The sequence below is a fragment of the Prionailurus bengalensis genome, chromosome D3 (assembly GCF_016509475.1).
Source record: "Prionailurus bengalensis isolate Pbe53 chromosome D3, Fcat_Pben_1.1_paternal_pri, whole genome shotgun sequence".
Taxonomy (NCBI): domain Eukaryota; kingdom Metazoa; phylum Chordata; class Mammalia; order Carnivora; family Felidae; genus Prionailurus; species Prionailurus bengalensis.
The window spans coordinates 36,029,892-36,055,735 of record NC_057356.1 but is presented as its reverse complement, the minus strand read 5'-3'; the positions used below and the strand labels follow the sequence as shown (position 1 = coordinate 36,055,735).

At 40.6% G+C, this 25,844-nt stretch overlaps 1 protein-coding gene across 10 annotated transcripts in view; it reads left to right on the top strand.

Annotated features, from left to right (window-relative positions):
• Positions 1-25,844, top strand: part of PTPRM (protein tyrosine phosphatase receptor type M) — a 798,103-nt gene that overhangs the window by 531,023 nt on the left and 241,236 nt on the right. For 6 of the 10 annotated variants that reach the window (XM_043558319.1, XM_043558316.1, XM_043558315.1 and 3 more), the window contains one exon: positions 6,159-6,233. The exons of the other annotated variants lie outside the window; for them this stretch is intronic. In XM_043558319.1, coding sequence (XP_043414254.1) covers positions 6,159-6,233 — 75 coding nt within the window. The remainder of the gene's footprint in view (positions 1-6,158; positions 6,234-25,844) is intronic. 10 annotated transcript variants of the gene reach the window in all.

Below are 25,844 nucleotides of genomic sequence, written 5' to 3'. Positions count from 1 at the left end.
GCATGGGCTTTTTTCACGGAACACGGGGCAATTAAACCCAGTAACTGGGTGATTTTAGTGGAATTTCTGTTTCCCAGACCTGGTTAAAATCCTGGGAAAATGTGATCAAGGACAAGATGTAGAAGTGGCTGGGGTTGAACCGTCATAAGCTCACCACACACAGCCTCCTAAAGAACCAAGTACGGTTGTATGTGCACACACGAGCTGTGATGTCATCTTGTTCACCTTGGAGTGTGATCTTAACCAGGGCATGGGAAATGTATGAGACAATGCTTTGAGACATATAAAATCCCACATTAAAATGAGGCATTATAAATTAACACCTGTAGTTAAGTATACCCTCTCAGACCATCACAAGTGACCCATGACCATGAACTTATCATGTATGACTCAATTTAGAAATGATGGCACGAAGGCATCCTTGGGTCTGTCACACTAGATGTAGTCAGGCCAGAGACAGTCACCTGAGTTCTGTTGGGTAGAAATACCTTGTTATTTCATTGTTTCCCTTGCAGGGAGTATAGTTTGATATATCATGGACGTCCATCTGCATGTTCAAAATTCACATTGAATTCTAATTTCATGAAGATCCAGGACCTTTTTATTCCGTTAGCTCCACAAATATTTCTTGGTTTCATGGTCTGTGCCAAACACTGCCAGGTGCTCATGGGCTCATGTTCTAGTTCTAAGAATCTGTTTGTATTGATTTTGAAACATTTGGTTTTGTAGTATCATATTTTTCTTGATTAAGTGCCTTTATTTCTAGGGATAAATTAACAATAAATGAAATTACAGAGATTGGTGTATTTCATAAACTGTAATACGATCTTAGCTATTAATTACTCAGGATTATGAAGCCCTTGAATGAGGTATCAATGCTCTTAGGCCTCCATCCAGACCACCACCCGTGCTCCAGTTGTTGTACTGAATTCGCCTTACCCTCAAGGTCTGAAAGAGTAAATCCGCTTCCGCAGTGCCTAATTTATAATGCCTTCCACTGAAATCGCAGCTAAAATGTTTGAAAGCACTTTCATACCTGTCTCACCTAGTTCTTCAACATTACTGTGAGAAAGGAGGCAGGTATTTCTGTTTTTATTTTCTAAATGAAGAAAATGCATATTTTTAGAGGTGAATTGACTTACCAGGGTCACTCAGCTGATAATCTGTGGGTCAAGGCTTAATCCTGAACCTTTGAACTCCTACCCACAGTGTTTCCTCTGTATTTCACGGCTTTTCACCCAGCAGATCCTCAGACCAACTATAGTATTGCATTGTATAAGTATCTGCTCTCGCCTTTATTAAAATTGAGTCCCTGCCTAATTCACTCTGAAAGCAATGAAATTTGTCATCACGTTCATTTACATAGCTAAATAATTATATAAATAACACCCTCGTAGATATGGAAATCTGACGTTGGCTGTTTTCACAATAGATTGAATTAGATGGTGATTTGGATCATTTTCTTCCATCAGCTAGATTTAATCAATATTGTAATTTGTTTTTCAATTCACCAAAGGATGATTAGGCAATCGGATGACCTGATTGACTGAATATTCCCCACTCATATTTTCTAAGTCATTTGCAAACGTTTATTTAGCCACAAACTCTATCCAAATAAACTCTATTGGGGAAAGAGGGAAACCAGTGTTAATAGTCACTATGTAACATTGTCCTTCCATTCGTAAAAGCTTAGTATAGGAGGTAACCTTGGGAGATATTCTCCTTGCAGGTTAAATCTGCACTCTCTGGTCTTATTTTATTCTATTATGTCCTACGTGTACAGATTCAGTGAACTTCCTTTATAGCGCAGTCTAATGTTTCACCACTGCTACAGTCAGATAATTTTTCTTTATTCATGCTAAAAGCTCTTTCAGTGGTGCAGGAAGCCATTCCATCTTGACTACGTAGTCAAAACAGAGAAATAGGCAGTTCTAATAACTTTATTGGTTCCCTGCAGGAAGGATGCTTGCAATTGAAAAAAGTTCAAACTTTCTGTGTTTTGGCCACATATTGCTGACAGTGTGGTGGCTTAATTGCATTTGCAGGCATGAAGCCACACTCCTAAGCAGCGTTTTGAATTTACAGAGATGTTGATGTTCTAATGAAACAACTGTTGACAAGTATCTTTATAGAGAAAGTATGGAGGTGGATTTGTTTTCACAGGAAGCTAGTTTGTAATTTCAAGTATGGGTATGTCTCTTAAAGATATATTTCATACTCTTTATAAATTTAATGTTGTGATTATTTTAATCCTATTCCAAGGGTATATTTTGACACTAATATAAAGCCTTATAAAAATTAGACATGGGGGAAAAACCTAAGGTATGTTCTTACCTATCTCCCAATGTGTGGGGGATTGCCTGTATTTTCCTGTATCCTTTCATTTATATATCTAGATTCCTCATAGGTATATGTGACTGTATTTTGATTGTTGGCTATAGGCAAACTCATCACAGAATATTCTGTCTCTTCAGTTAAAAGATAAAGACACCATACAGCTATAGGATATGCATAATGTTTGGATGTTACCCTCAACCTGTATGGTGGAGTTAACAGAATAGCTTTTAGCTGTTTTTAGATCCTCTTAGTTTTATTTTGATTTTTAATCACATTCACATTTTTATAGTTGGATTCTTTTCAAGACCACCTGGTCCGACTGTGTCTTAGCAGTTAGTATATGGGTTTTCTTTGACTTTTGCATACCTAACGGCTGCCTCGCGGTCAGTAGAAGGGCTAAAACTCCTTTTATGCTAGTTCTGGAAGGCCTTGTTGATTATCAATTCTAAATGGACAGGATACACTTAAATATCAAAACCTTTCTTGTTAGTAAATTAGATTTCTCATATTAAATGAGGCACATTCTTTCTAATTGATACAGTAATCAATTTAAACGGCATATTTTGCATCGATCTTCCATACAATAATATTTTCCATAACACGATGCCAGTAATCTTTCTCCTAGACAGTGTAGTCATTTGGCATCTTCCTTGTTACACATTCATTTTAAAACATTTGTGAGCGCCTACTAAAAGTTAGGCATAGTATAATCTGTGAGACTTCTTAGGTACATAAATATATCACTTTTAAGTTTTTGAGGATTTTGAGTTCGTAAACGTTTGGGGGTTTTTTTTGTTGTTGTTGTTTGTTTGTTTTTAGTGCATGGGGGCTGGAGTCAGATGTGTGTACTTATTCCTTTGTTTGCTATGATTTGGCTGACGGTAGGGTAACTAGAAATCAAAACAAAAACCTCATGAAAACACATGCTAGATTCTTTCCAAAAGCATTATAGGAGTTACACTGTAAGTCTTAAACAGAAAGAATACAAACTATTATTCTAGTGTCATATTTTAAGGTGAATTTTTTGTGCAAAATACGCTTCACTGTTTTTAAGCTCAGTAATTTATTTAACTTACATTTGTACTCCAATGCGCATGTACTTTGCTGGAAGACCTTCAGAAAACTTTGAAGGACTTCCATTGTCCCAATACAGTTTCTAACTAGACTCAGAAATTTGAATGTTTCTTTTTTTAATCACTAGGCTCTTTGAGAAGTTTCTCTACACTGTTTTCCTGTTCACGGTTTTGTTCAAAGAAATACCATCGTTTCTAGGCCACAATGCTCACAGAACGAAAGCACACCGATAAAAGAGCTGAAAAGAATGTTGACATGCACAGCTAATTAAGATTCCTTTTAATTGTTCATATTCAATACACGAGAAAACAAATTATATAGTTAAGACCACTCATCTATGCAAATCTGCTACCATTTAGCTATGGATTTAGAAATAGAAATATAGATATGATCTACATTTGTCATTCAACATTTTAGAGAGAAAGTATTTTTCTTTGCTTGATCTGAAATGGTCTTCCTAATATACATCATGAATATAGCCAGGCCCCTGAGAAGTTACCAAGGAAAAGAAACCTGTTTAACTTTGTTCAACGCTACGTTTCCCAAATATTTGACCCAAACTCAATTTTCCAAGGAACACGAAAGTCACGCAAGAGAGTTTGGTAAATACTGGTTCATCAGATTCCACAAGACCCCACTGCATGCAACTGAAATGGTACTTTGTAAGTCTGATATACTTTTTACTCTTCCATACATACTTTTGGACCCAAAAGAGACCCTGAATTTATCAACTATTAGATACTGTCTTCATAGCATAGGATTGGAATATCTGGCTTTATTTTACCAAATTTCGCAATATTCTCTTTCGTAATACAATGTAATTGACCTTTTAAGACAGAGGGTAGCAAATTTTTATGTAAAGGGAAGATGGTAAATATGTTAGGCTCTGTGAGCCATGTGATTTCTGCCACAGCTACTCAGCTCTACCATTGCTGTGCAAGAGCAGCCGTGGGTGATGTGTGCACAGTTAAGTCTGACTGTGTTCCAATAAAACTTTATTTGCAAAAGTAGGCGATGGCCTGGCTGACTCCTATTTTAAGGAAATTTGTAGCAGACTCAAGTTTTGTCCTTGTAACTAAAAATAATAGTCACAAATGGACACTTTACCATGCAGAACCTAGAGATCATATAAAAATCCCTCCTGATACCTATCATGTACTTTTTCTATGGGGGCTTTGAGCCTCTGACCGCAATTTGCCCTTCATTTAGTTGTGAAGACATGGCTGCCCAACCTCGCCATTTTCAAGTAACTTTGCGTCCATGTTGTTTACCTTTTTCAGTATTGGATAGGTGCTCTGTTTCTGATAAGACAATATAGTTTTTTCTCAAAAAGCAGAGTAGGTCACATTCTCCTGTGAGTAACAGGACACCACACAGGAACTTTGGTTGGACAACAGTCTGTGACCCAGCAAATGTTTTATGTATAAACTTGGTACCGACCCTGTAACAAGGCTTAGAAATAACATTTTACTGTTTACAGTGTGCCATCTCAGTATGCAAAACTGCATACTCTATCCTATCGAGAAAATTATCTCCGTAGTACCCTGGGGTTTCTCCACTTTCTGACCCAACTGGTAGTTTATTCATCTCACTTAGCAAGACTAGAAAGTTTTCATTAATAACGTGTGAAAGACGATTATCCCACTCTTGAACCCAGTTGCTACAATTGTCTAGTTACAAGAAGCAGCACCGTTTGAATGGTGCAGAGGGATATTTCAAAATATTATGCAGCAGCAGTTTTGGGTTTAATTGTCTGCAGATGGTAGATGATCTATTTTCCTTACTCGCTGCCACATTTCTAATAGCACCCAGGCTGTTCCATGTAAATTAGTAATCTTTCATGTAAGCCTGTCCTTAATTTTCCAATATTTTTTCTTTGCATCATTTTCCAGCTGTATCATGTTAGAACTGACGTTTTAATTTTCTATTTTTTTCCCCGATATCTGTGTGTCATGAATGTTAACCATTTAAACACAACTGCTGAGCTGTGCAGCCACACCAAGAAGCTTGACTGGTCTGCCTCCAGAATCTTAATCGTGTCTGTGGTCACATGTTAACCATGATGACTACGGCAAAGGCAGTTATTAGTTTTTGTTTTTTGAACCGACCGATGCTTTGAGGTGCATTTTTCCCCAGTCCCTTAATGTGACAAAATAGGGTTGCTAAATGGAAACATTCTCCGTGAAATTTAGTTATCAGAGAAATCCCTCTGTAGAAAAGTGTCTTTAATGAAAGAAGATCATGTTCTCCACAAAGGTGATTTTAGCAAGAAGAGAAAATATTGTGACTTCAGCAGCAGAATTTCAAGTAACCTAATAAATTTTAAAAGCCTAAAGTTTGGATCATCAGAATTAGCAGCGAATCACTTATACACCACACTCAACAGCACTTGGAAACACTGTTCAGTCTAGAGCCTTATTTAGAGCGTATGTTTTGTTTTTACTACCCGCCCCCGCCCCCCCCCCCCATCTTCGGTTGACCTACCCAAAATATCAGCCAAAGCTTGCAACTGTGTCATAGTTAGAAATCTAACTGCCTGACAAAAACTTGTTTAAGGGAAAAGAATCCAGAAAATTCAACACTTTGCTATGTTTTTTTTTCTTTTTTCTTTTCTTCTTTTTTTGTTGTTGTTGGAACAAAGTTGAGACAATGTGATATACTGATCGAGATTCTCCTTGCTAGCCTAGCTTCAGTCTGGCTTTTTCTTCCCTCATGCATGCTGACCTGGGAATCTTCCTTTGCCATAGCTGCGATAATCGTGACTCAGCTTACAACACCTTACATTCGCATCGCCCCTGCCGCAGGCGACGACCAGCTGACAGGTCAGATGTTCAAGTATAGATGAGTCATCTTGCCCATTTCCTGCTCATTTTTCTCAGCTTTGTTTCCCCTCTACATTTCCTCCTCTGCTTAAGGCTTGTTTACAATGTGTCAGGCTCTTGGTACAGACCTGTGCCCGCATTAAATGAAGTGATGTGCTTGGCCTCTTCTGTGTGTGCACATTGATACCCATGCATTAAGCACAACGCCACTGCATGTTCTCATTGTGTGTTTGTCTGTCGGTGTGTTCCTTTCCAGCCTAATGTTGTACAGAATGAAATTTGCTGGACTTGCGATAGCAATGCCATCAAACAGGATTTCCATCAGAGTACATAAAGATGTCTGCCCAGTTATGCAGATTCACCTAGAAAGGCCCTGTGGTGTCAGGGTGAGCGAGCTTTACTTCCCACCTCGTAGGGTCTCGTGTGCACACGCACGGAGCCATACACAGTCCTGAGATGCAGCCACCCAGAGCCGTTTGGGGTGACGCTGTTCAGACAGCTTTGCGTGTACGTACAACTGGAGCAGAGCTGTCTACATTCCTTATAGAGCCTTGTTTCGAAGTGTTTATATAGAGCAGTGGTACATCTGCCAGTCAAATGCATTGAATAATTTAGGGAAGTTTTTAGAAAATCGAATGGCTTAGAGTCATGGAGTTAAACTGCGTGCTTCTATATAGAAGAAGCAGCACACAGAAAGAGAACGTAGCCAAGAGAAATTAGCTTGTCCGTTCCGTACTCTCTCTAAAGGTGTATGGACATCAGCATAAACTCCTATAGGAAAAGAGTCCAGTAAATGACTCCAGATGGAAGGTGAGTGGTCAGAGAACCCCAGGAGACAAATTTTTGTCCTGCAGTAAAAGCAAGCCATTGTCAAGATTTGTAACATAATTGCGTGGGCAGGATTCAAATTCTGGTTTCAGAGACATCATCAACATTGTAGTTTATGGCATGTAGTATAGGCATGGTTAAAACTCAGCTGTTTTCCATAGAATTTCCACTCCAGCAATTGTTTTGAGTGTATGAAACAAGGGAATATACTCTAACATTTAAGAAAATAAAAAAGTATAGCTTAACTCATGGTAAGAATTCACAAATGTTTACGTTGTCCTGTGAGCTTGTTATTTTGGAAAAATAAAAGCAACTGAGACTCAGCAAATTTACAGACTGATTTTTGGAAGGTAACGGAATGGAGGCTAATTCTACTTCTTTCCCTACTGGAATTCCACACATATTTTCAGTCCTCTGTTTCGGGGCCTAAAAGCTATAAGGTTATTGTTGATAGTTCTGCTTCTCTTTGTTTTCAAGGTTCTTGTAAGCATATTGCTTTTACGGGTTGAAGTTCTGCTTGTTACAGACCCTTTCTTATCCTGAACTTCTGAAGTTCTCTTCCCAACAGTAGAAGTACTTACGGAGTAGTGTAGCATCTTTCTTAAGTCCTCTGTTTTAAAACCTTCGTATTTAAGGACTGGCCCATGGCCCATGGTCGGGTTAGGTGTCCATCTTGAAAGTAACCTTCAAGTCTGACTACCAGCTGAGTCTGAACTGGCCCTATGGTTGTAGCAAACCAATAAAAATGGCCCCACTATCCGAAAACAAGTGCTTATGGGCAATGTAGTTCAATAGCCCCCTTCTAAGGCTTTAGCTGTATCTACAACCTTCATATTAAGCATGCTGTTTACTAGGCAGTGAAGTAAGTGAAACTTCTGAACATAGATTTCTCTCCAAAACTTGCATAAGTAAGAAGATAGCTCATAAATCAGCCTCCTTCACGGTGCTTTCAGATCCCGGGTATCTTGTTATTTGGGAACTAGTCTGTGAAGGACACATACATTGCTCGAGTGTATGGCCGCCATTCTTTTAAGGGCTGCAGGCGATCTCCATCATTTACTTTGGTTTATTAGGGATTAAAATGATGGAGTGTTAGAATAAGCCTCAAAAAAAAAAAAAAAGTAAAAAAAAAAAAAACCCAAAAAACTACTCCTGATCTTTTTTTAGTATTTACTGCTTGTTTTAATGATGGGTAATCTTACCCAGATAAATTCAAAATCAAGTAATATTTCTTTTGCATTTTCCATTTGCATCAGCCATCAACTGTGATAGCAGTAACACTGTCTTTTTTAATAGATTTATTCATGAGTCATACTGCAAGCTTGAGACTTAATGCATTCAATCACTTAGCTGACATTTATTGAGCACCCTCTGTGTGCCAAGATATAGATCTACTAAGTCTTATAAAGAGTTTTACTTTGTGTGGTTGCCCAGGCTCTTGGCATCAGGCATTTTGCATCAGTCACATCAAAACCTACGTACCCACATGTTCTTAGGAATGGAAAATCACTATCATGCTGGTCATTTAGCAGTTAGGAAAGGACAATAGTTTGGTAACTAATGGGCAGACAGGACACGTATTTCAAAACCTTTCTCATCGTGTGCAGCAGCTTAGGAAATGGTCAGTGGGACGATTCTGAACATTGCACATCTGTGACCGATTGGCCAGTTGTGGTTTTGTTTATTAGATCAATATGGTGCCTTCCAGAAGCCAACAGGAGATGCATGAGGGATACATTGTGAAGTGCCCTCAGCAGTGTTTTTGTTCATTTTGTTTTAATTGTGCTGACCTCCTACTCCTACAAGGGCTGTTCAAGGCTGTACTTACACTAGGAAGCTCTGATGAGATTGTCCTCCACAGCATAGTTCCTTTGTCCCAGAAGGTGGCACATGCCGCTTGGGCTTTCCTTGGCCCAGATGGGACCTCACTCGCTCGTCTAACACCAAAGTAAACAAGCATCCTGGTGACCTGGTGTCCATGCCAGGACTTCCGGACACAGCAAAATGCTCGTGAATACTAGCTGATCTGATTCACTGAACGAAGGCAGATCAGGCTGCAGAATGCTGGGGTGTCTGATGAGCAGGCCTGTCATTGCACTGGGGAGTGTTTCTGAAATTTTTTGTCTTCAATCAACAGTGAACTACATCATTATCCAATATACACACATACACATACACAGAAGTTTAACTGAAGAGAAAGCATTGGAAACCTCACTGCCAAGACTACATGCTGAATAAGACGCTCTCTGATTCGTTCCATTCTGTTCCATTTCATTCTTTAAAAAATTCCAGTCACTACCTACTAAACTGATTTCATGTCCCACTATTGGGTTGCAACCCACAGATTTTAAAAAATGCTTTATTAAACCACTGGATATTAGAGATTATGAAAGGAAACGATATATAACTGGAATAAAGGTCCCATCTACCTCAAAAGCACTCTAAAGAGTGCACATAGAAAAAGTTCTAGAAATTGGAAATGGTTCTGGTTTCTACTTTGTTCCCTTTACTATGTGATTAATTGTCTGTAATAATAGAAGTGCTTTAGGAAGAAAATTAAAAGCTGTACATGCTAGAAATTTCTCTTTAAGATTTTTTAGTTAATTTTATAAATATCTCTAGGCTGTTTATTTTATATTAAGATATTTCTGTTTATGATTTAATAACCCAGCTAGCTCTGAAATGCTGTGGAGAATGTTTTCCTTAAACAAATTTTTTATCATCCCATTTGGTTAACCCATACATCTAATATGATAAGATCTGTATCCTAGAATATTTATAAACAAAGTGGCTTCTGGGATTCAAGTACAAATCAGATATATCAGAGCATGTAGAATTACTTGCTAGATATAATTAGTACTAAAAAAAAATAGAGAACTAGCCAAAGACTATTCCCACAAAGTTCCAAGTTTTAAAAAAGATATATGTAGCATATCTGTATTGTCAAAGATAAATACAGCTGGACATTAAAGCTATAAAAACAAATTTTATTCAGTAACTCCTGACTATAGGGGATAGAGGTGGGCTCCATTTTGATTTGTGCAGAGTGGACTGACTTTTTTTTTTTAAGTTTATTTATTTTGAGAGAGAGAGAGAGAGAGAGAGTCGAGGGGGGAGCAAGCAGAAGAGAGGCAGAGAGAGAGAGAGAGGGAGAGAGAATGCCAAACAGGCTCCGTTCTGTCAGTGCAGAGCTGAAGTGGGGCTCAAACTTATGAACCATGAGATCATGACCTGAGTGGAAATCAAGAGTCGGACGCTTAACCAACTGAGCCACCCAGGCTCCCTGAGGGGCTGGCATTTTAAAGGGAGAATGAAGGGGGGATGTGAGCAGGGGCTCAGTAGAGTCAGTGTAGTGAAAAATTATAAAAAGCAGGAAGGGTGTATTGGTCCAGGAGGCACCCATCTGGTTGGCCAACTGGCACTTATCAATGTCAAGCTGCTTCCCTCTCCTCCACCCCCGCAGCTGGGACACAGGAGCCCTGTGTTCAGGTGTCACTGGAACAAACCATCATTTCTTCGGGCAGCCTTCAGTTTTCTCAGGCAGGCACTTTAAGGGACATGGGTCACCTAGGTATGCAGCCTTGAGCAGTTAGAAAACCATCAGTGTTTGCTCAAGTCTTACAGGCCAAGGCGAGGCCTAGGGGAGGAAGGGCTCAGAGGAGCCTGGCTGGCATTTGGTCAGAGAGAGAATCTTTGCCAATGTCATCTTTGCCAATTTGGTCACAGAGAGAATCTTTGCAAAGCGATCATGAAATAAATCCCAAGGAATTTCTTTTTCTCCCTAATGTGGCTCTTAAAGCAAGAGTTTTAGGGGTGCCTGGGTGGCTCAGTCAGTTAAGCGGCCAACTTCGGCTCAGCTCATGATCTCACAGTTTGTGGGTTCGAACCCTGCGTTGGGCTCTGTGCTGACAGCTTGCTCAGAGCCTGGAGCCTGCTTTGGATTCTGTGTCTCCCTTTCTCTTGGACCTTTCCCTGCTCATGCTTTGTCTCTTTCTGTCTCAAAAATATATACAACATAAAAAAAATTAAAGCAAATAGAGGTTTTTTTTTAATGTAAAATATAAAACATGGAAGTCACTGAACTAGATCCCCGCTGAGGAAGTCAAGCAACTGAGCATATTCAGAGAAGCTCCTGTGGTTTGGACCCTGTGCTAGAAACCTCCACAGGCATTATTTCACTAAGTCCTCACAATGGCCACCTGAGAGAACATCATCACACTTTTCAGTTGAGAAAAGGAAGCTCAAAGGCATTAGATTCAAGTACACAGGCCTCAGAGCACTGATATGCAGGGAAGTCAGGGACAGAACTCTGATCCCAGCCTTTGTGACTTGAGCCCTGGGCTCCTTTGACCTCAGTATCTGTTTGAACTTCTCCCTTTTTGCCCCTTGTTCTCGTCTCTCCCCTCCTGAGCCCTTCAGGCCTCACCTGCTCCCCCACCCCCAGCCCTGACACCCCATGCAGCCCTTTAAGTTGGGTTCTCACTGACACCTGGGCCCTCCTGGCCCCTTGCTCCCTTGTCCCCACCACACATCACACTAACCCCAGCCTGAGAAAATCTCATTGCCTGCTTTCTTGGCTCCTGGTTTCATACTTCCGGGTGTTATTTGACAACCAGCAGAGGTTAATTCAACTAGAGGTATGTTGAATCCCGCCTTGATATGTTCTGCTGATCAGTGAATGTCCCCTGCACATTCAATGGTAGCGCTCCCACCCAGCGGTTCCCTCAGCCTGAGCCCTAAGCTGGCTTGGTCAGGCCTCCCCTCCCATCGCTGTGCCCACTCTCCTGGGCGGGCAGCTCTTTGCCAACCATGGCACTTTAGGCCTGCCCTTTACCCCTGGGGGTCCTAGCCATTGGGTCACAGAGAAGGACACCTTTTCCTTAGGAACAGAAACCAAAAGTGAGGTTCACCAGCAACAGCCCAAGGAAATTTCTCAGACTCTCGCTGAGGAGCGGGCCTATGGCAAATACCATCTTTGCAGAACACAAGTGTGTCCCTCCATCTTTACAAAGAATGAAGGAGGGTGCTAAATTCTGTATGTCTCAGCCTATGGGTTTTGAGCTCGAGTCAAGGGCTGACTCAGATGGAAGCCTAAGTGAGGACCTAAGTTTGGTGGTGGCTCTGTGGGGGGAGGTACAATGGAAAAAAAAGGTGACGATCTCAAATCCCCTGTTCCACAAATGCTCATTAATTGGTTGCCAGAGACCATCAGGGGTGGAAACCTTATAAATTATCTGGTCAAGTGGTTCTCACACAGTGCTCTGTGGGGTTCCACGGGAAAGCCTCAGGGAGCTACTTCACATGCAGGCCTCTGGGCTGGGCAGCAACTTATTTAAAAACCGTTATGCATAGGGGCGCCTGGGTGGCTCAGTCAGTTAAGCGTCCGACTTCGGCTCGGGTCATGATCTCACAGTTTGTGAGTTCGAGCCCTGCATCGGGCTCTGTGCTGACAGCTCAGAGCCTGGAGCCTCCTTTGGATTCTGCGTCTCATTCTCTCTCTGCCCCTCCCCAACGTGTGCTCTGTCTCTCAAAAATAAATAAAAATGTAAAAAAAAAATTTTTTTTCTTAAACCATTATGGGTAGCATAACTGTTGGGCAGGTGAAGAATTAAACTGCTCGGGTTCACATCTCAGCTGTGTTGCCTACCAGCAGATTGACCTTAGGCAAGTTACTTTGAATCTCTGTACCTCAGTTTGCTCATCTGTAAAGTGGGAGCCACAGCTTTACCCACAGTAAAGTTGTCAGAATTACGTCCACAAGTACTTAGTACACAGTCCGTAAATGTTAGCTATTATCGTTTCTCTACCTTAACACGTTGTTTTAAAGTATGGGAATGATGTACACCCTTTTATTCCTTCACTGATGCACTGAGCATGTGTTTCCTGGGTAACTGCTATATGTCAGGCACTGAGTGAGGCTCTTGAGATATGTCAGTGAACAAAGCATATAAAAACTCAGATGTACTGAAAACGTTTACTCTAAGTCTAGACTGACCTCATCCCCAGCTTCTATGATAGCCGTCTTTCTCTCTATGTAAATATATACAAATATATACAGATTTTTTTTCCCACTACCGTGTATTTACTTAACTCTGTCACTTGCATTTTGCACTTACTAAGTAAAGTACACTTATTAGGCTTCTCCTTCAGGCCAATATATATCAATCTAGGACATTCTGTTACCTAGTTGTTCCTCTGTAGGGATAGGTGAAGATCTGTTCACCCAGTCCCTTGTTAATGGGCATTCAGATTTTCACCACTTTTAGATTTTTTCCTACTCACAGCAACAACCACCAGAAACTGGAATACATAACCTTCTGTACATGTTCTTTCCATTGTCACTTTATTGCTTTTTTTAATGTGTATTTATTTATTTTGAGAGAGAGAGAGAGCTGAGGAGGGGCAGAGACAGAGAGAGGGAGAGAGAATCCCAAGCAAGCTCCACGCTGTCAGCGCGGAGCCCGACGCGGGGCTCACACTCACAAACCGTGAGATCGCCACCTGAGCCGAAATCAGACACTTAACTGGCTGAGCCACCCGGGGGGCCCCTGTAACTTTATTTCATAATGACTCTCAAATACGGGTCAAAGGGCAAGTTTGTTTTATATGTAGGGCCATATTCCTTTCCTTGCCAATTGTAGCAATTCATTCCCCCATTCTCCCGCTAAGTGCCTGCTAAGTGCTCCCCCTGCACTGGATGTCTACCACGCCATGTTTCCTGTATGGTGCGCTAACGTCTCCTGACATTTCCTGAAGCTGGTTATCTTCGCCTATGTTTACTGGCCACGTGCACTTCTTCTTCTGCATCTGTTCATACTTATTCCTGTCAATCACCGTTCTTTTTTTTTTAATATTTTTAATGTTTATTTATTTTTGAGAGGGAGAGAGACAGAGTGCAAGCAGGGGAGTTGGGTGGAGAGAAAGGGAGACACAGACTCTGAAGCAGGCTCCAGGCTCTGAGCTGTCCGCACAGAGCCTGACGCGGGGCTCGAACTCACAAATCGTGAGGTTATGGCCTGAGCTGAAGTCAGACGCTTAACCGACGCTTCGCCTGGGCAGAGCCACCCAGGCGCCCTGCAATCACTGTTCTTTTGACTTTACTGTGTCTTTTGGCATAAAGAAATTCTCATTTTCAGATAATGAATATGTTCCCATTTTCCTCTATTTCTCCAAGGTTTTTGTTTTGCTGGAGAGGGTATTCACATCTCTGATTATTCAGCCATTCACCTGAATTTTAGCTCTTGAATCCGTCTAGAAACTACCACCGATATGGTGTGGTGTATTGCCAATGGAGAGGGCTAGCTTTTCCAGATAGACAACAGCTAGACCGTCTCTTATTATTAAATAAACAATTATTTTCTCACAGCAGTGAAATGCCGTATTGTCATATATTACGATACGTGTATATGCACTATGTTATGGTCCTCTTTGGGTCTTCCTACATTATTAGCATAACTTTTTTTTATTATACTGGTTTTTTAGGATATTTTCTTATGTGATAAAACTGGAATTCTCTCCATCTTCTTTGTCAAGAATCCCTCACATCCCTCCTTGTCTGCTTATCAGTCCTTCCAATGGCCTGGAGTCCTTACAGCCTTAAATGATGGCCCCACTCCTCTGATTCACTCTCTACCTTCTTTCCTCTGCCTTATTCCACACCAGCTACCCTGACCTCCCTGTGGTTCTTTGGCCACATCAGCCATGCTCCTCTCCTTGACCTTTTGCTCCCAGTTTCCCCTTGCTTGGGAATATTCTTCCCCACATATCCACTTGACTCTACCTCCTGTAGTCCTGGCTCAAATCTACCTTCTCCACGAGGTCTGCCATGAATACTTAACCCGTCTTCATGCTGCAGCCTTCCATGAGACCTTACCCCATCCTTTCCATGCAATCTTTCCCCCCTTAGGCTGCTGCTTTCTTCCTTTTTCCAGCACTTCTCACTTTACATGCTCTGTCTTCCTCCCCCTCCTACAATATAAGCCCCCTAAGGGCAGACATCTTCATCTGCCGTGTTCTGATTTATATTCCAGTGCACCCCAGGCAGTTGGGTTCCAAAAATGCCACTGAACTTCTCATTGGAATCTTATCAAATCTATGTGTTACCACAACTTTAGGAATATGATCGATTTCTTCATCAATTTCAAATCTTGTTATAAGACTGGTAATACAAATTTGGAGTTTTCTGTAAGGGCCAGCCTTGTCAGGTCTCCCTCTAAAATGTATTCTAGGTTCGATGATGTCTCACCTTCTCATGGCCACCGCACCAGCCGGGGCCAGTGCAAACGTGTCTTAACTACTCTCATGGCTCCCTGTTGACTCATTTGCCACATGGCAGCCGGACTGACTTTTGGAAATTGAAGTCCCTTTCCATCACTTCTCTTCTTAATGCCCTTGGATAGCTTCCTACTGCACTAGCATCAACTTCAGAAGTTGTCGCCCAGCAAAGGGTCCCGCACGGTCTGGCCCCTCTCAAACCTGGCCCTCATCTTCTGTCGCTTCCCACGCTCAGTGCTGGTCTCCTTTCTCTTCAAAGCAGCATGCCAGATCCTGCTCTGGTAGTTTGCATTCCCTTCACCCTCTGCTGAAACTCTTCCCCTAGTCTTAGTATTTTCAGCTTCTTCGCAACATTCAGGATTCAGTGTAGACATATTTTCCCCCCAAAAGTCTCCCTAGACCAGCATCTTGAAGTCAGTGCCTTGTTGGCCCCCAGACCACTGTCCCACTCATCACTCTGCTTTATTTTTAATTTTTTAATGTTTATTTTTGAGAGAGAGGCAGACAGAGTGTGAGCAGGGGACGGGCAGAGAGAGAGGGAGACACAGAATCCGAAGCAGGCTCCAGGTTCTGAGCTGTCAGCACAGAGCCTGATGTGGGGCTCGAACCCGCAGACGGCAAGATCATGACCTGAGCCGAAGTCGGAGGCCCAATCGACTGAGCCACTCAGGCGCCCCTCTGCTTCTTTTTGAAGTGCCCTGATGACTGTGTGTCTCCTCCTGGAGCCCAGGCAGGCACGGCTTCGTCTCTCTGTCTTGTTCCCGATGTAGCCGCACGGGCACCTAGCGGGTGGTCCACTGTATTTACCAGATGACTGAACAGTTGGTGACCTTTCTTGTTAAACTTATTCCCAGGCGTTCTGTAGCTTTCATTATATCATCAGTAAATTTTGAAAAATTTTGATGAGGATACGAATTTTTAGAATCTTTTTATTTTGCCTACTCTTGACTGATTTTATGTTAGTTGCAAAATTCATGTCTTCTTTAGAATATATACATATATATGTGTATATATTTGAGTCAGTAGACCATTATACTGCAAATAAAACAAACCCATGGTTTTTCAACCCATTTTTTTTTCGTGTTTATTTATTTTGAGAGAGAGAGAGAGAGAGCAAGGCCATGTGTGTGTATGGGGAAGGAGCAGAGAGAGAGGGAGGGAGAGAGAGAGAGAGAGAGAGAGAGAGAGAGAATCCCAAGCAGGCTCTCCGCTAACACCACAGAGCTTGAACCCACAAACATCAAATCATGACTTGAGCTGAAGTCCAGAGATGCTTAACTTACTGAGCCACGCAGGTGCCCCTCAACCCATTTTGAAAAAGCACAATTTTAACCAACCATTTATTTTAGCAAGAACCATAAGAAAGTTTTAATGTTCATTTTATTGTTTTCGAGAGTGGCCTACTCACTCGCACCAGCATCATCTGTTTCTTCCAGCTCCCCAGACCTCATCTGACCACTTTTCTACCTCCGCCTGTCAGACCCAGCCAGTAGGTCTTGGGTAATCTTTAGGAGCAATAAGCTGGGACAGGCCTCAGTGCAAGTAGACATCATCTGCCCTTCTGTGGACCCAGGTTCTCTATTTATAAAATGAAGACATAACTAAAATCACATTTCAGCCGCAATGAGTAGCACAGAGGACCAGATGCAGCTTGAAGATGGTGTGTTTGTTTACTGAACTTGAGCTTAATCTGGGGCAGAAACAGCGAGTGCAAAGGTCCTGTGGTGAGAGGTAGCATGACCAAAATTGAAACATTGCCAAAAAGGCCATCATGGCGGGAGAGCAGAGAGTGAGACGAATGTGTGGTGAGCGGTCAGGTCGTACAGACATTCAGAGGCCACGCTCCTCTGGCTAGGCACACTAGAAACGTTGGAGGGCAGATGAAATTAGGCCAAAAGACTGGAGTAAAACTCTAAGAAATGGAGGAACGTCTGCCAACCTAGAGAAAAAAGGATAGTGAGTAGAAATGGATTGAGCATGCATAGAAGAGCTAAATGCCAGAAAATTGGTGCAGCCTAAGTGCCAGCTCTGGGGTCCTGATGATCCTCGATCAGCATCGAAGAGTGCACGATAGGGAATTTAAGGGACAGGTTCAAACATATCAGAGGAACACTTTAAGTACCTTAGAGATAGAATGCTTTCATTCAGCCTCTTGCCTGAGTGATCCACTTTATTCATTTTGAGAGCTATTTACCAGGGTATTCGTATGAATTAAAACTGACAAAGAACATAAAGGGTAATAAAACTCAGCAATGCTGTTTGAATATATGGTCACTCGGATAAAATCTCACCACTGTTAGCTGCAGACAGTTATATTTTGCCCTTTTAAGAGTTCAGTCATTAGATTCATAAAGTGTTGTCTTGGAGAGAGTTCATTTTGTCTACTAGGAAATATGTGCAGAAATGTTTTTATCTACTACTACAGGGGCTGTATTTCATTTATCTTGATATCTTCCACAACCTGCCACTCAGTGCTGGGCACCTGAAAGACCCTCAGAGACCAGCTATAAATGCCAGATGGAATGAATTCATTTGTAGAAGATAAAATTCCCTTAAAGGCGTGAACTGATTTCCACATCCCTTTTTTTAAGAAAAATAGTATCTGCATCACAGAGGAGCTCCCACCTGTGACTCAGGGAGGTGTGGGCTAGACCGGTCGCATGGACGTCCCATGGTCACATAGACGTTCGTGGTCATAGACCAGGGTCACATAGACATTCATGGTCATAGACCAGGGTCACATAGACATTCTGTGTTCAGACATGCAGGTCCATCCCAATGGAACTGTTACAGCTTTGCCATCACTGAAATATTCAGCTTTAGGGACATAGGCTCTGCACTGCTCCAAACATGTTCACTGTCCATACTTTAGGAGAGAAGTGTCACCCATTCATCCCTTACATGAAGATCTCCTTTGCCCCTCGGGAAGCTTGCTGTGTAATTACCTCTGTGTTAAGAGATGCAGAGAATTCAGAGAAGTGTTATGTGTACTCTTTGCTCTCAAGAAAGGATCTTTGTTAAAACCAACATCAACAGTTGACTAAATATTCTGCGTCAACAAAATCCATCAATTTCTTGAACCATTTGTAACGATGATAAATGCGTAATGAAGTAAGTTAGCATATATTCAGTTGTGCTCTAAAACATACTATCTATATGATACCAGAGTCCTTCTCAGTGTCAGGAGCTTTGAATAAATATCTTGAGAGAATTTGGGGTAAAAATAAAGGGAAGATAATGCCTCCATTAGGCTTCCTCGTAAATAAAAATAGCCAACCTCCTCATTTAAGCTGATAATCTATTTATAGGAAACAGTGGCTGAATTAGAACAAACATTTTCCAATTAATTACATATCCTGATTTTTCAGGCGCATTATCATATCAATATGGGTGATTAGTAATTCACAGGCTGCCTCATGTTAGGCAATTTTTCTTAAACAATGAAGAACACATCAGCGCTATATGTTTTGGCCATGGAGGCCAACAGAGAAAGTTAGCGAGAGGAGAATTTGGTTGGAATTTCGGCATCTCTTAAAAGGGTTGCTTGAGGATTCTAAAAATTTCCCTTTCAGCTACAAAGGATGTAAAGTGAGGGGAAATTTTTATTCTCTCTGCAACACCAGCTGAATGCATTTTAATGGGCTGTAGTGTCACTGGTGATTTATTACCCCTTTTTGTTCTTTTATGTGTTATATTTGTCATTTTGCTATGGCAGTTTCATCTATAAAACAGTATAGTTACAAGAAAATGGTGAGGGGATACAGGACTGCCATGGGACAGTCTGTTCCTTTTTCCTTGTCATTTGGGGAAGGAAATACTGAGTCAAATGTCAAGCATTTAATTTCAGAAATAATACATTTTAAAAGATGTATATTGCACCAAAACAGTATTGTTTTCCATTTTTGCTACATAAACTTAAGAATTTCTGTGTAACGGTTTTCAATATAAAAGAACTTCAGTTTTAAATATCCTTTTGCATTTTCCCTTCTATCAGCAGGATGATAAAGGAAAATAAAACAATGTATTTAACTTTTATTTGCTTAAGGCATAGAGCTTTCTGGCCTGAAAAGCACAAATTGAAAAATGTTATATTTTAGGAAATCTACCTTTTAATTTCACTACTAATCTGGTTCATTGTACATGGCCAATATGGATGCTACAAGTAAAGTTTCAAGCTCAAAAGAAACCAAGTTTTTGGGAAAAGACTCAGCATAGTGGGAGAAAAATAAGATTTTTGCGTGAAAGATATTATGTTTATCCGTTAAATTATTCTTACCTTTTTAAGTATGGGAAGATGTTATTTAAATTTTATAGTAAAATTAAGTTAGCTCATCCTTGATAGTAGTAAATGTGGAAAGGACCTGGATATTTTTAAAATATTTATCAAAATTGAATGGCACTTATCTGTTTCTCTAGGTCATTCTCTTCACCCTAGTGCCCAGCATGGAACTGGATACATAGTAGCTATTCAGAGGTAGCTACTTGTTGGTAGATACCTTCCTTCATGGCATCCTTCCTTTCATCCCTTGCTTTAAAAAAAAAAATGTCACTACAGGGGCACCTGGGTGACTCAATCGGTTAAGCACCAGCTTCAGCTCCGGTCATAATCTCATGGTTCATGAGTTCGAGACCCACGTCAGGCTCTGCTGACAGCTCAGAGCCTGGAGCCTGTTTCAGATTTTGTGTCGTCCTCTCTCTCTGCCCCTCCCCCCCCCAAAATAAATGAAAAACATTTTTAAAAATTAAAAAAAAAAGAAAAAAAGTCACTACAATTTAGAATATAAGGCATCAAGATTAATTGTGACAGTTTTATGTCTAAGAAATCCTTCAATTTCATTCAAAAATTTGTAGGCAAAGGGCCATGCTCTGCTGTTTTGGTTGGCTTTAGACTAGTCTCCTTCATAAATGAGTATTTTTAGAATCCTGTGAAATACTTAGTATTTGTGAGAGACTTTCTTTTCTTTTTTTTTTTTTTTAAGTATTTATGGGTATGATCCCATATACGTAATCGGGATGGGAAGGAGTCAGAAATTCCTTCATGACTGTGACCCAGCAGGATGTAGAAGAATCAACAGACCAAGAAAATTTCAAGGATAGATCTAGAATAAACAAATTTCCCCTTTTAGAGAAAGAATTCTTATTTCACTTGCTTTACTGACCTTGTAAATGAGTCAGGGGACAGTCAGGATGGGCAAGGGAAAAGAGAAAAAGCACAGTCCCTTCAACAAGATTGCCTCATTTCATCTGCCGTCTTGACAGTATCAGTCAATGCCAGACAGGGTCCTCAGCGACTTTAGTGGACTGAGAGGGAGGCCTCTTTTTATTTTTATTTTTTTCATTTTTTTAAATGTTTATTTATTTTTGAGAGACAGAGCACGAGCAGGGGAAGGGCAGAGAGGGAGGGAGATACAGAATCCAAAGCAGGCTCCGGGCTCTGAGCTGTCAGCACAGACCCCAACGTGGGGCTCGAACCCACGAACCCCGAGATCATGACCTGAACCAAGATCATGACCTGAGACGAAATCGGAGGCCTAATCAACTGAGCTATGCAGGCACCCCTGAGAGGGAGGCTTCTTAAAATTCCAACATGTTAAAATCCGCCCCCCCACCTCACCCCAACACTCACGCTACTTTTAGAATTGTCATCTTCATTACCAAGGTGAAAGGATCTTGGGTAATAATCTGATTCGTACTCAAACCATGGCATTTCTAGCTTAGCCACCATATATTCTTTTTTCTTTTCTTTTACTTTTTTTTTTTTTTAAACACAGAACACATTTACTTTTTATTTGGAAATAATGTCAACCTTTAAGTTGCAAAAATAAAAATATCACAGAGAACACTGGTATATCCTTTATCAGATTTCCCTCTTATAAACATTTTACCCTATTGGCTGTATCATTTGCTCTCTCTGCATGCGTGCGTGCCTGCACACACGCGCATACATCAATTTTTTTTTTTCTGAAGGATTCAAGGACAACTGACATATGTCATGACCCTTCACCTCCTAAATATCTCAGTGCGTATTTCCTAAGGATAGGCATATTCTGTTATGTAATCATAGTACAGTGATCAACTTGATGAATTCACATTAATTCAGTACTTTACTGTTCTTATTCCCATTTGTCAGTTAACCTGACATGCCCTTTGTACATTTCCCTCCTCCACTATAGGATCTAGTCTAGGTAGGTCAGTTATGTCATTTGGTTTTCATGCCTGGTCAGCCTCCTTTAGTGTAACCATCATATATTCTTAACCATGTGGCCATTCTCTCTCCAGGAAAGCTGTCCTAAGGACAGGGGGAAGAGAGGTTGCTCTCCTTTACAGAATTGTATTTGTCTGGCCGCTTTCCCATCTCATGTGCTAGTCGAATGTGAATCTATGACATCATGAAGATATAGGGCCAAGGGAGTCTCACTTTACTTGATAAATCATTCAAAACAATATTTTTGTTAAAAATCAACATGTCATGAAGTAAAATGCAACATTTGCATGCTTTTTTATCTTTATTTTTTGAAAAGATTGAACAACAGACTTCAAAGAAATTTCATGCCAGTAGTAGGGCTGCTTAGGATAAACCTCCGGTTTGCAATGGTCCTTGTCCTCTCTCGTCTGCCCAGTGAGTACAAGTGAGAGAAAGGTGTAAGAATTACGCGTCCCTTTGACCAGCTCATGGGGAACAGTGAGTTGAGGGCCCTCAGGTTTAGATTCCAAGATCATTTTCAAAATCCCACGATTTCCTAGGGCAGTTTTCAAACATATCCGACAGGAATCTGGGCCTAACGAGTCTCTGTATCGGATTTTAGTAGAGTGGTTCACCCAGGAACTCTGGATCTCAATGCACATAATTTAGAAAGAATTTGTTTTATTTTCCTCTTGTTTGTCTGTTATGCTTACTTTAGATAGAAGTTAATGAATCCAAAGTTCAGGTTTCCTGGACAAATCTCTTAAAGTCTAAATCTCAGCTTCCCTATCTGCATAACAGAGAGATTACTTTTCTTAGCTTCTTGGTAGGTTTTGGGAGAATGAATACAATGACAGATAGAAAGGACCTGCACAAAGCTGGCTCAGGGTAAAGAGGAGGAATTGGCCATTGCTAGCACTTCTTTGGTAGCTTTGCTCTTATCCCAATAGAAGATTGTTTTATGGCTCTCTGATCTTTCAAGAGAACTAGGTCATTAACCTGGGCCACTGCCACTCCCAAATTTGAGGGCTGCAGCCCTTCTGAAAGGTGCAAATGTGAACTTATGGGAAAATGAATGGATTTCTTGATGCTGCGGAGGGTGTTATTTACATGAGCACCATGCACATACTGTGGTCTCCAGGAGCACTGGAGCGTGAGAGGAACGTTATTATTCTATCATATGTCAAGGCTTGTAATGAGTCCCCCACAGATGATATTCTCCATTTGCCTATCTTTGGGATGTAAACTGCATCAGCATGACCCAGGCTATTATCTTGCTACTGGCAATAATGGTGATGATGATAATGATGAAAACGTTACCACATTTTCAAAGACAACTACTTTATTTGAAGCAGGAATAGCCCAAAGCAGTGTATAACCTATTCTGCTCTTCCCTGTGCCATAGAATAAAATGCCAGGTTCCCTTTGTCATCCTGGCCATTTGGAGTTCCTTTGTTCCTCACTGTCCTTGGTGTATATGTGGACACCTTTCTCTGATTTGCCCTTCAGTTACATCAGTTCTCAAGGGAGCACGAGAGGATGCACTTTAATAGCACTCCATTAAGAAGGCTTCTAGATTATCTCATTGAATAACTTTTTTAGACATTGAATATGAAGTTGGAAAAATACACAGTAGTTCATAAGGGAATGAGAAGCAATGCGAGTTTTCTTCCACATGTTGTTTTCCTTTAGGAGAGTAAATAACTATCCCTGAGAAACAATCTTTGTAAGTAAGCCTGGCACTTGTCTCGGAGTTAATAAATGGCACCTGTTCAGCACATCTATCAGTATCTCTGATGAGTTTTTCCATTTACTCCTAGTAAATATTCAAGCGGTACATCACTTCAGCAATGTAATTGATGTTCAGTCTAATTTACTTATTGGTGTTGCTAATGATGCAATTATTAATTGTGGTTTATTATTAATTATAACAGCTTCCTCAGTTGGTGCTCTTGGTCAGAACATATACTGGCATATCAGTTATTACTTGGGATTTCGCCTGTCTTTGCAGGGTTTAATTTTACCTTTCTACCCAAGATTATATATGACTTCACAGTAAACATGATAAACAAAATTACCTTTGATATTGCCAATCTAGTGGATTCTCCTTTTATGTCTTTGAATAATTTATTTAGATACTGGTGTATATTTATGTACAAATACGTGCATGCACACACGTATAGAGACCTCGTCAAAGTGGGTTACATGTGTCTTTTAGACAGTTTAGGGGATTAATAAAGAGAATTTTCAGATTTCTACCTTGTTTCTTCCTTGTTTTTTTTTAACAAGGAAGTTAAAAAATACTCCCAGAGCATGGTCATAGAAATGACGTAACCATTTTATTAAGTCAAATTATTCTTAACAGTTTAAATCATGTTAGCATGATCTTATTATAAGCTTCTCTTTTTTTTTCTTTCTAAAAAGGCCCAGACCATGTCATTATTCTCCAGCAGAAATTTTGGACAGTTGAAAGACTTCTAAAACAAATTCCATATATGATGGTGAAAAATGGTCTATAGCTACTTAATCATTACGAATATTGAGTTCATAACACTTTATTCTTGACAGATACTCATTTCCTGTCTCTCTGATACGTACCCAGTTAACTTTCTCGTCATTGATGGATATATATTTCACTGCTTTGGCGCTGAAAATATAACATTTTGTCACTAGTATTTATTTCCATGCTCTTTTTATTCTATTAATCGCATTTTATCATTGATGATAGTTTGGCCAGTAAATTTACTGGCTTCTTCTGTGTACTGGCTGTTTCTTGGTGTGCTCAGCGGAACCAGCATTCAGACATGTTCCTTCTTTCTCTGGATATTGTCTGGATGCCCGTGTAAGGTTATCTAAAGATCGCTACAGATGCGTTTTATCTTCCTAATCGCCCTGCTACATGCTGGAGATCAGTAGAGGAAAGACCATAAAATTAGGCCTGTTGTCATCTTTACTTAATTATACTTCCATTTTTGTCTCTTGTTTCTTTCTTTTTATATCCATCGTGCTACCTAAGAACATAAATGGGAAAAGAATAGGTAGATTATGAAAAGAGCACAATTTCACAATGCGATTAATCACGACAGGTCTTCCATTCAGCACATGTATTCTCACATGTACTGTGGATACATAATAAGATATTGGGCCAGGTCAGATGAGGGCCAAAAAGCCAAAACAGCTTTGTCTCAAGGCCCTGATGTTAGCAGATGATAGAAGGAATTTGCCAAAATGACTGAACTGAGGGTAAAAATAAGTTCCATGCAAGAAGGGTAAAGCAAGGTTCTATAGCGGTACCGCGGGATGGGGAGTACTTCCTACAAAGCAGTCGAGAACAATATTTGGGCTGGGTGGCCTTTGAAAAATGGGCACAGTTGGAACCTATCAAAAGTGAATAGGGGGATGTTTCCATGGAGAAGGAGCAGCAGGAGCCCTGAGAAGGGGAAATGTTGGATGTATGGAGAAAACTGAACATGTCCATTGGGTTGGAACATAGATAAAGGAAAGTGAAAAGAAGAAGGGTATATAGTTAGGAAAGGGGGTTGGAGCTAGCTCATGGAAGGCCTTGATTGCCTTTTGAAAGAAGCATTAGGAAACTCTTGGGTTTCTTGTTGTGTTTTTAAATGAAAGAGTGACCTGATTAGAGCAGTTCTTTGGGAAGACCAATATAGCTGCAGTGTGTAAAAGAGACTGGAAGGGATGTCTACCTGGGAGTCAAGTACAAAAGTCCAGAAGGGAAATAAGCCAGGTTCATGGTGACAGGAATGAAGAAGAGATAAAGAGAGTATAACTTTTTTTTTCTTTTTTTTTTTACTTTTTATAGATTGGGTTGGGGGGTGAGAATTGACCTATCTCATGTCAGGTAACTATTCTTCAACCCAAGGATAGGAATGAATAAACACTCCTTTGTAATACATTTCATTTTTATGTGCCGAGGCTCCAGATGCCCTTTTATGGACAACCAAAAGTCATTTAACTGGCTCTGACTTTTATTGAGTACATGCTACATTCTGGGCACTAAGAATATAGAGAAGAAAAGACACAGCTTTTCTCTGTAAAAACGAGAGCTCCCATGCTTGTTTAAACCTACGTGTTCAAAAATATCCTGCATACAGACATAGGTCCCGTGTGGTCACTACTCTCTTTATAAATACCGGCTGGTTTTAAGACATTCATTCAGTAAAGACTTACTAAGTGACTACTGTGTTAAAAGCATTGTGCTAATCGCTAGAAGTCAAAGGTGGGTAAGAAATACTCCTTTACTCTTGAAAAGCTCCAGTGGAAGACTGCATCAGGGCACCTGCTGGTCTCCTCCTTGGTTAGATAAA